Source organism: Lontra canadensis, unplaced genomic scaffold, assembly GCF_010015895.1.
Source record: "Lontra canadensis isolate GAN:19392208 unplaced genomic scaffold, GSC_riverotter_1.0 scaffold3, whole genome shotgun sequence".
Classification (NCBI taxonomy): Eukaryota; Metazoa; Chordata; class Mammalia; order Carnivora; family Mustelidae; genus Lontra; species Lontra canadensis.
The window spans coordinates 31355113-31365401 of NW_022630997.1; the positions used below are offsets into that span (position 1 = coordinate 31355113).

Sequence of the window (10289 nt, forward strand, 5' to 3'; positions counted from 1 at the left end):
AGGCGTGAAGGTTCGGGTGCTGAGCCCTCCATCAGACGCGGCGGCTAAGGCCGTAGCCGGGGGCCCTCTCACCCCACCCTCCCGGAGCCGGGGGCCCTCGCACCCCACCCCACCCGAGCTGCGGGGAGCCCCGGGCGTCCCGTGCCGCCCAGCCCGGAGCCCTGCAGTTTCCCAGCACGCACCAGGGGCTCCGCTCTGGGGCGGCGAGCGGGGCCTGGCCGGGGCGGAGCTGCGGCGTCCGGGGGCTGGCTCCCAGACCCGCGGTCTGTAGCCAGGGCCGGGCGAGACCAGGGACCGCCCCCGCGCCCTCCCGACGGCCCCCGCCGGGCCTTAAGAGCCTGCCCCGCGGCGGCTGGAGGCGCGGAGATACGTGCGCCCCAGCCCCGACAGCCGGCCCGAGCAGTCCCATGGCGGGTAAGTGCCCCTCGCCGCACCCTCGCGCCCAGCGCGGCGTCCGGGCCCCCCGCCCAACCCCCGCCGTGGCCGCACTTTGCCTCTCCCCGCCTGCCCCGCCGGGGCGCAGCCCGCACCCTGCCCGTGGCTCCTAGCGCGGGGTGAGGGTGAAGTGGAGAGGGAGACTCTCCTCCCAGACAGTTGCGGGGCAGAAAGTGTGGGGATCTCGCCTTCTCACCAGTCCCCTCGCTCCAGACCCTAGAGCCCGCCAGAAGCCCCTTGTCCGCACGTGACCCTAAGCAGGCACCTTCTTTGCTCTTTGAGGGCAGCCGGCGCCAGGGAACGAGCGTCCTGGTGCCCTCGGCCGGCGCTGAACGCGAGTGGATCCAGCCAGGCCCCCTCAAATGATGGGGTACAGGCAGTCAACTGTCCTTGTGTCTCTGTTTCTCGAACCTACTGCGCCTTTCCTCATCGACACTCCTTTCCGTTGTCTTCAACTGATTCCCCTAAGTGGCTTCATCTTGATAGAGGGTTGAGGAAGGGATTGGGTTTTAGAGAAAGTTACAGAATTCAAACACTAGCCCAGTCTCTCAGCAGGCTCCAGGACCAAAAAGGATAGGGATGCAAACCAGGACATCATCCCTTCCTGGGCTTCCCTTAAGTACAGAATGACCACACTCGGGCTTACCCTCAAGCCTGAACAGGAACCCTGGAAAGATAAAGGTTCTGGTGAAAGCAGATGGAATGTCTCGTCAGGAGCATGAGAAAATGGTTCATTTCAGCCAGAATCTCAAGCCGAAGTCCTGCTGCTTTCCAAAGGAACAGGAAGCCTGCTTCTGTGTCAGTCCTGGGGTCCAACCCAGGGGGTTGGGGTTGCTGCCCACATTCTGCCCCCCTGCAGGCCAGCGGTGGGAGGGGGAGTGCCTTTCCCCTGGCATCACAATCCGGATGGTTTCTGCCCCCAGAGCAGATGGCCCTGGTAATTGGGGGCCTCGCTGGGGGGCTGCTGCTGCTACTGTTGCTGATCTGGGTGAGCTGCTGTCTCTGGAAGAAACTTCGGGCCGTGTCCACCTATGAGGAGCTGCCGGGGAGCACCGCTGCCTCCAGCATACAGGGGGGCAAGCTCTACCCCCCACCTGCCAGAACCCAGACAAGCAGGTGAGGCAGGATGTGGAGTTTCCCTTGGTGGGGGGTAGGGAGGAAAGTCTATTTTGTGGGGCTCCTCCTCTATGCCGTTACCATGCTACAAAGCAACCCCAGAATCATCACTACAAGCTCTGGGACAGGCATTGTGAGGCTCATTTTCCAGATAAGAAAACAGACCCAGAGGACAGAAAGCAGGCCTAGTAAGTGCCAGAACAGGCATTCGAGTCCGGGCAGAATGATTCCGGAAGCAGTGCTCCTTCAGCAAGTCTCCACTGGCTGCACACAGGCAGAGCTCTTAGCTTTGGTGGCGGGATGGTGGGGGGATGTGGACCCAGAAAATGGTGTTCTTGCCTCCTCCTGGCTCCTGCTGTCTTTTCTTCCCCCAGCCTCCGGCCCTCAACCTCTATGGGCTGAGCGCAAGGAGGCCACAACATTCACTTGCCACCAATATGTATGTCATCTCCCCACCTCGGAACAGGCCTCCAGCTGTGCCGTTCGTGGTGCCTCCTTCCCTTCAAGACCGAGACTGGGTACCCCTACACCGTGGAGAGTGGGCCCAGGCCCCACAGGACCTCTGCCTCTCCTCAGAGCTCCTGCCCCGCCCCTCCAGTGGCAGCTTTGGTGAGTGCTGGGGTCAGGGTCTGTTCAGGCCAGGGTGGGCCCATTTGCTTTCATGGGCCTGGTTCTGGAAAACCGCCTGGACCAGCAGCCCTCCGGTAGTGCCCTCAGTGACCAGGTCCGCTTATTCTGGGGGCAGAGACCACCAGGACTGTGATGCATGGGGAAAGCCCACACCACTGGCCTCCTGGGGGCAGAATTTAGGCAGCAAGCCCACCCACCTAGGCTGGACCACAGGAGTGAAGCAGAAGCAAGGTGGCTGCTGGCTGGGCTCCGCTGGTCTCAGCAGTAATGCCATCTCCCTTGCAATCCTAGTGCTCTGGGCAGAGTTTTCTGGTTTTCCTTGAAAAGAGTTGCCCAGTGACCGCTCTTTCCAGGTACTTGGGTTTACCGAACACCTGCTGCACCCCCAGCTTGTGCCAGATCTGGCCTCAGGTGCCGTTGTGGCCTTAGACCTCACCCCATGCCTCTGTGGGGCAAGACATCCTCGCCCCGTCTTACACATTCATAAACAGAGGTTCAGAAGGTTAAGCGTGCCCTGCTCAGGGTCACGGAGGCAGTAAGCAACAGGTCTGGGATTAGAACCCAGAGCACTCAATGAGTTCTGTACTAGGCTGATAGGTTGGGTGATCCAGAGGGCAGAGTGGTAGGAGCCAGGCACACGGCTTTCTGCCTACCCCTTTGCTCTGAAGACCTCCCAAGATACCTTCCCAGGAACCAGAAGGGATCAGCTAGGCCCCTCTAATTTGAAGACGAAGAAAAGAGGCAAGAATTCATCACTGAGACATCCTGTGGACCCCATGGACAGGAGCCAGGCCAAGAGCTGGGCACTGGGTCCCCCCCACCAAGCAGGCCCTGACCTAGGGGCTGGGGTTAAATGGAGTTAAATGGGCACTCTTCTGGGGGCCTCAGAGGGGAGCAGGCCTGGATATGCCATGCCTTAGTGCTGGAAGGCTTCCTGGAGGAGTAGTCCTAGAGAGAGGGGCTGTGTTCAGTCTAGAGAAGGGTGTGGGGCGGATGTGGTAAGGAGAGGCCAGTGAACTGTCTCCTGGAGGCTCAGGCAAGAAGAGATGGGCTGGGGCAGGGGCGATGAAGCCCAGAGCTTGCTATCCGCCCCCTACCCCTGTCCCTGCCTTCCTCGGGACTGGCAGACCACCCCGCCCCTGTGTTATAGGAAATACAGGCACGGTGGGGACCATCAACCCAGATCTATATACGTTCCTGGAGGACAAGAGTGAGACCGACTTCCCTGAGGGCTGCCTGGGACGGCTGTGGTTCTCCGTGGAATATCAGCAGGACGCCGAGCGGCTGCTGGTGGGCTTGATCAAGGCGCGGAGGCTGCAAGCCCCCTCGGAGAGCTGCAACCCCCTCGTGAAGCTGCACCTGCTGCCCGACGAGCGGCGCTTCCTCCAGTCCAAGACCAAACGCAAGACCTCCAGCCCGCAGTTTGATGAGCACTTCATCTTCCAGGTACGACCCCTGCAGCATACAGGGTCTGGCCTCCGGGGAAGGAGCAGACAGGGTCCAGGTGACCCCAGCCTCCTGTGACAGCCAGGGCCCTGAAGGCCTCCCAGGCCCCTGCTGCCACCAGGTCTACTTTACCTGCTGGACAGGTCAGGGCCTGCAAGAGCTCAGAGCCCTATTTGGGGGAGGGGGTGGAGGGCGAGCGAGGGAGGTGAGGGGTAAAGGGCTGGGCTCCCTGTATCAGGGGTGCCTGGAGGAGAGGAAGAGAAAACACATCCTTGGAGTACCTACTGGATGCCAGGCTCCGGCCCACGAGGCTCTGGAGAAGCAGTCCAAAGCCCTGGAGCCTTAGGGGGTTTCTGGCAAGGTTATCCAAGAAAGGCAGAGGGTGAGACCCCCACGGTCCTTAGAGCAGGGGCAGGAACTCGCCTAGTGTGTCAGAGGCCAGTGCAGGGCCCAAGAGCCATCATGCAGCCCGTGCCGCGTTGGCTGCCCTGAGGACAGGCCGGCTCAGGGTCTGCAGGTGCAGAGGCTGTCGGGGCACTGAGCCAAGCCCACAGGGGCCTGGGAGTCTGAGCAGGTGACTGGGGGCCCTGATGGGAAATCAGGCATGAAGAGCTGCCTTGAGGCCTTGGACAAACATTTTCAAGAGCCAGGCAGTAGGCTGGCGGGCAAGGTGAGGAGAGGCCGTTCAGCATCCGGGAAGAGGGTGATTGCTGAGGTCAGAGCCTGAATTCTTGCCTTCTTCTGGGCCCGAGAGCTGGAGCTGTACGGAGAGCTGGCATGGGGCCCAGATCCCACCTGTTTTGCTGGGGGTCAAGGCTGCGGGTGTTCACAGGTGACCTTGTTCTCCTCAGAACGTAAAAAGCCAAAACATGGAGCCGTGCTGCCCAGCATGGCCGCACGGCATGTTCACAAACTTGTTTCTGTTTGCCCATCGCTTCCCTGCCCGGTCCCCACCCCAACTTGATCCCGGCCTCTCTGTTCTTTGAGGGGGAAGGGGAAGGAGACGAGGAAGAGAAGAAAATCTGTATTAACTGAGCATCTGCCACAGGGCTGACACTGTGATTGGGGTTTTACGACTCAGAGAGTAGGAACTGTTACAGGTGAGGAGACTGAGTCTCGGAGAGAGGTCTGGGGTGCCTGTGCTCTCGGAGAGAGATGGGGTGCCATCTCTCTGATGGCAGAGACAGGCAGGTTCCTTGGGCTCCGGTGGGGGACTTCTCACATTTTTATGTGCAGGCAGATCACTTGGAGGTCCTGTTAAATGGTGGATTTCCTTCATGGGCCTGAGATGGGGCCTCATGTCCTGTATTTCTAATAAGGTCCAGGGGAGGGGTAGACACTGCTGGTCCTTGAACTCACTCTGCAGGGCAAGGCTCTGGCACACGTTCCCACTGCCACTGGCCCCCGGGGGATGGGTCCCCACTACTGGAACGGTCCCCTGACGATGTCTGGGTTTGGGGAGTGCAGGTCTCTGGCTGAACCACCTCTCACCACAATCTCCTGTGTCAAGAACAGTGTACCACACCCTCCCATCCTGTTTCCACACCTGACCCCAGCCCAGACCCTCATCTCTCCAGGTGTCCAGCAAGAACATCACTCAAAGGGTACTCAGGTTCTCCGTGTACCACGTGGACAGGCAGAGGAAGCACCAGCTCCTGGGCCAGGTGTTCTTCCCCCTGAGAAATGAGCCCCTGTCTGGTGACTGCCCGCACGTCATCTGGAGAGACCTGGAGGCTGAGAGTGGAGAGGTAAAGGTCAAGGTCACCAAGCATGTACATTTGTGTGTCAGACTCCCAGGGGCAGCCAGCAGTGTGGCCCAGCGCCTACTGGCCAGCATCAGCCCAAGCAAGTGTGACTTGGGGTTATGAACCTGGGCTGGAGCGGCCCGGGACCAGGGGACAGGGCAGAGCTGCTCCTGGTCAAGGAAAGGTGGCCTGAGGTTTTTTTGCCCTGGAGACCAGATTACCTGGATCAACTTGATTCCCTTCCAGATCAGACACCTGTGAAAGGTGATACCCCAAAAGGACCAGGCTTGCCCTCTCTTCTCCTGACCCCTGAGAAGATCCAGGCAGCTTGAAAAAGGCTTTGGAATCCCCTAGACCTGGGTTTGAACCCTCAGCTCTGACACTCACTACTGTGTGATCTTCAGCAAGCCCTTTCCACTGTCCAGACCTCAGTTTCCCCATCCGTAAAATGCCGGTGGGCTGAAAGGAGACACCATGGGTGATAACCCAGGAGCAGAGCCTGACTGCTGGGAGGAGGCCAGATACCGCGGCCTCTCCAGCACCTGCTGAGTGACAGGGATGCTTTCCTCCTGGCCTCTCCAGCCTCCCTCCGAGTTTGGAGACCTGCAGTTCTGTCTCAGCTACAATGACTGCCTGTGTCGCCTGACTGTGGTCGTGCTGCGAGCCAAGGGCCTCCGGCTCCAGGAGGACACGAGTTTCGTCAGTAAGTTTTCCTTTGCAGGGCAGGCCCTGTCCAGTGAGCCTGTGGCCTGGGCTGGAGTCTGACTCCTTCCTCTGGCCCTTCAGTTTCTGCCTGCCTGTGGCCCACCACGGAGTGCTCACTACCCTCTGTGGACGGCTATGATGTGGGAAGCCACTTCCTTCTATTGAACCCAAGACTATATCCCCTTGGCCTCCACCAAGACCCCTAACACCCCCCAAGACCAAGTCCTCCCCTCCCCTTTCCCAAGGCAGCATCTTGGCTCCGTAAAGGTTCTGTCCCTCCTCCTCCACCTCTGCCCTTCGTGAAGGATTCCAGTTTCTCTGGGGCCGGATCCCTTGCCCCATTGCCCCCGGGTGGACTCCCTGTACACCAGGCAGGACACTGGGCAGAAAGAAGACGCTTCCCAGGCTGACAGGGAGTGCAGTGCTCTGCTTCCTCTGGCCGCCCAGAACCCAGCAGCTGGAGGAGTGGAGTCCCTGCTCTGGCTCACCGAAATGTCCTGCCCTTATGCGCCCCCAACACCCGGCCCCCGGCCCCGCAAGCAGAGTGGTAGCTGTCCGACCCCTGTGTGTCTCCACATCTGGGTCACCATAAGCAAGTTGTCATTCAACCTTCCACCGTGGATCCAAAATTCATCTGAGCCCCACCCCCAAAACCTTGACCCTCTGAAGAAGAAGGTGCTTGAGGAGCTCCAGGGAGCCTGAGCACTCAGCAGGCTGGGCCCCCTCTCCACCAACGGGAGAGATGGGCGTATGGTGTCAGGCTCTGGGAAGCAAGGGCCAGTGGAGCCATGATGCACTCGGGAGGCACAGAGGAAGGAAATGGAAGGGAGCCAAGCGTTTCCTCGGGTGTAAGCCCGTACACTAATCGTCCCTGTTTCCTCTTGTAATTGATGCCCTCTGGCTGCAGCAGAAGGGGCCTGGTGCCCAAGGTGGGCGTGTGGCCTCCCAGCCAGACCTCCCACAGGCCAGAGGCTGGACCCTGCCCGCCCCCTCCCAGCCCAGCCCACTATCTGCACTGCCCTTTAGGTGTGTTTGTCAAAGTGTCTCTGATGAACCACAACAAGTTTGTCAAGTGCAAGAAGACTTCAGCGGTGCTGGGCTCAGCCAACCCCGTGTACAGCGAGACTTTCAGCTTCAAGGCCAACCCTGCGGAGCTGGACACTGCCAGCCTCAGCCTGACCGTGCTGCAGAGCACCAGAGGGGAGAGTAAGGCTGCTCCCCCAACCCCCCAGGCTTTTTGGGACATGGGCACAGGAGGAGCGTTCAGGCAGTAGGACCCGTAGAGAGAGGTTTCTGTTCTCTGCCTAGGGCAACTAGAACTCAGAGAGGCTGAGATACATGCCCAAGGACACAAAGCTTGTGAGCAGGAGAGCCGGGATTCACGCCCAGCTTTGCTCAGTTTGACTCTCCGTGGCAACGTACAGAGAGGTCAAAGGGCGGCCTCTGCTGGCTCTCCACTTGCGCTCCCTTCTCCCCCATCTTCAGTTCCAGAGCAAAGCCAGGACCCTTTGGGGGCTGCCTGCTCCTGCTTCAAGAGGGAGGGGCTAGCTCCGTCCTCTGAAAGGAGGAGTGAGACAGGGAAAGAGAAGGCACTGAGGGTATTGCCCAAGTGGGGCAGCTTCTGTGCTCTGGAGAATGATGGCGTTTTTCCCTCCCCTACAGACAGCCACCAGCTGGGCCGGGTGGTGGTGGGCCCCTACATGTACGCCCGAGGCAGACAGCTGGAGCACTGGAACGCGATGCTCAGCAAGCCCAAGGAGCTGGTGAAGCGCTGGCACGCGCTCTGTCCCACCCCTGAGCCCTGATTCGGCTCAGGACCTCCGCTCTGCCTCCGGAGCCTGCCCTCCCCCGTGGCAGCCACGGGCCTGGACGGTCGGGCCAGCATCTCCTTGGGCTGCCAGGCCGGCCTGAGTGAGGGCAGCATGCGTGCTGAGAGGCAGGAGCGAAGGGGGACCAGAGAGCTCCAGCCAGGTCAGCAGCATGGCTGGCCACCACCTGCCAGCCTCAGAGATCCTCCCATCTCCCTCCATCCTCCTCTCCCCGAGCTGCTGCCTGGGCTGCAAGTCCCAAGCTGTGGTCAGCACAGTCCCCATCTGGACTGGGATCTCAGGCCTTCAGAAGAACTGTTCTATTCAGTGATAGCAGAGCTGTGTGTGCTGAGCGGAGACCCGGGCTCTACCATCCTGGAAAGCTGACGGTAGGTCAGTGCTGGATGGGCACACCGTCTCAGCTGTGGTTTTCCTGCCTCTTGCCAAGCAGAGAAAACAAACTGCTCTGGGGGAATCGTGGGGGGTGGGGGTGCCCAAAGCGCTGATTCCAGCTGGCCCACAATAAAGAGCCCCGTCTGAAAGTTGGGGTGGGCGTCAGGCACATTGGAATGGAATAGCCCCCAGATGCCTGCGCAGCACAGCGTGCCTGCAGCTCGGGAGAGAAAGCTCTCAGGGATCGAGACTCGCCGGCTTCAGCCTGGGGAAGAACACTGTCCACCAAGTGGACATACGCTCCCTGTGCTAGGAGGAGGCCCTCACCTGTATTGGGTCCCTTCCAGGGCCATGTCACAACCTGCCCATGGCCCGTCCTCCCCAGAACCCAAGCCTCACGCCCCTGGTCTTCCAACTGGCTATCCTACGGGTTTCTGTGGTCTCCCTGGTTGACAGCGTTCAGCTCGCACAACTCACTTTGGGCAAGAAATAGTGAAAGCACGCAGCCAAAGCGCAGCCCCCAGGGCCGAGAGCTTTCCCTGTAAACCCAGCGATTTCTTTAGGATGACTGTGTTGTGACAGGTGCCCACATGAGGCTCATCGAGTTGAGAGTCCCCACAAATCCCGGTCATCACCTCCCCGTGACGCTGTCCTCAGGGTAATGAGCCGTTACTGTGTTTATCACTGTTACTGAACGGGTAGCTTGTATTTCCCCGCCCCCATGCTTTTGAACTTGCGGGGTCAATGCACTGTGACTATATACCTGGAACAAACTTCAAACCCGTCTCTTTTCTTACGCGATGAACAACTTCAGCAAAAGAAAGTAGTGAGCATTATACTTGGTCTGTGCCTCTTCGATCTCACTCCCGATCTCTGTCCATGCACAAAGACAAGCTTTACCTGGCAGTGGTCCGTACAGACAGAATTTCACACACTTATTTCACACACACATTCCAACAAAGCCCACACTCCAGTCATTGCTAATAGCATCAGAGCACACACATTCTCTCTGTGTGTCTAGCAGGCTACTAACCTAGAATGGTTTCCATTTCACCCGGCGTCCCGAGACAAGAGGTGCCAGCCACCCCCACATTTCAAGGTGACATTCATGCCTACTAGGTGGCCTTTCCAGGGCCACTTGGAAAAGCTGGTAAGTATCCCTTGGCAGGACAGAGTGGACTAGTATGTCTGACTCACAGCTGAAAAATCTCAATGGCAAGAGACTGACAGTTCTCTGCTCCAACAGAGAGGAGGAATGGGTTGCTGTATGGGGCTGAAATGTCTACAGACATGGTAAGAGCAAAAAATACACAAGTGCTAAAGTAGGTTCACAGACGTCTAAAACCCAGACTGCTGCACGAGCAAAGAGCTCTCCCTCGCCCAGAGAGAAAATAACTCACTCCCAACAGTTTCCATTCACCTCCCAGTAGCCAGAGTCAAAATACGAATATGACCATGTCATTTCACAGCTTAAAATTCTTTAAGAACTCCCAAATTCTCTTGAGATGAAGACTGAAATCCTTAATAGATCATTAAGATCTATTATATTAAGATCACAGGCCGTGAGTCTGGACTGGCCTGCTGCCTGACTCCCCACACCCTGCCCTACGTCCTAGCCCAGGTCCCAGCTGCAGTGCCCCTCGCTTGGTTCCCTGAGCTTGCCAAGCTCCTCGCTGGCCAGCACCGGTGACAAATCTGTCCATTCCCCGGAAGAGCGGTCATCAGACAGCCTTTAAATATTTGTTTGCCGCGGACCCAGTGAGAGTGCAGTGAACCTAATTTTCTAGTGATTAAAAATGGTTTACAGGAACAGATTTAATATACACTTTACCTGGGAGAAGCAAAATCAGTATTTTGAAAAAATTGGAGCATGTTCATTTGTTCTGTAGTTGTTGTTTTCTCCCCCCCGCCCCCGGCTTTCTTCTGTCAGTTATGAAACAAGATGATTTCCCAGGTGGGGTCTTATGTTTCAATCCCAGAGACCATCACCTGCTCTGCACCAGGCACGATG

General features: G+C 58.5%; 1 protein-coding gene across 2 annotated transcripts; it reads left to right on the forward strand.

The window, feature by feature from the left end:
- The first annotated feature begins 334 nt into the window (after positions 1-334).
- Positions 335-8289, forward strand: LOC116855423 (synaptotagmin-15). 2 transcript variants are annotated; one of them, XM_032838160.1, is made up of 8 exons: positions 335-414; positions 1359-1551; positions 2018-2160; positions 3332-3627; positions 5205-5375; positions 5955-6075; positions 7104-7283; positions 7740-8289. In XM_032838160.1, the coding sequence occupies exons 1-8, from the start codon at positions 408-410 to the stop codon at positions 7880-7882; spliced, it is 1254 nt and encodes a 417-aa protein (XP_032694051.1). In that variant the 5' UTR covers positions 335-407; the 3' UTR covers positions 7883-8289. The 2 variants fall into 2 exon arrangements, with proteins under 2 accessions (XP_032694051.1, XP_032694058.1); XM_032838167.1 differs by lacking the exons at positions 1359-1551; positions 2018-2160 and having other exon boundaries at positions 353-414.
- The last annotated feature ends 2000 nt before the right edge of the window (positions 8290-10289 follow it).

Excerpts from the sequence above, each read along its gene's own strand:
- LOC116855423 (XM_032838160.1), top strand. Across the intron at positions 2,161-3,331 it reads CCCCTCCAGTGGCAGCTTTG|GAAATACAGGCACGGTGGGG; the intron begins GTGAGTGCTGGG and ends CCTGTGTTATAG. Across the intron at positions 3,628-5,204 it reads ATGAGCACTTCATCTTCCAG|GTGTCCAGCAAGAACATCAC; the intron begins GTACGACCCCTG and ends TCATCTCTCCAG.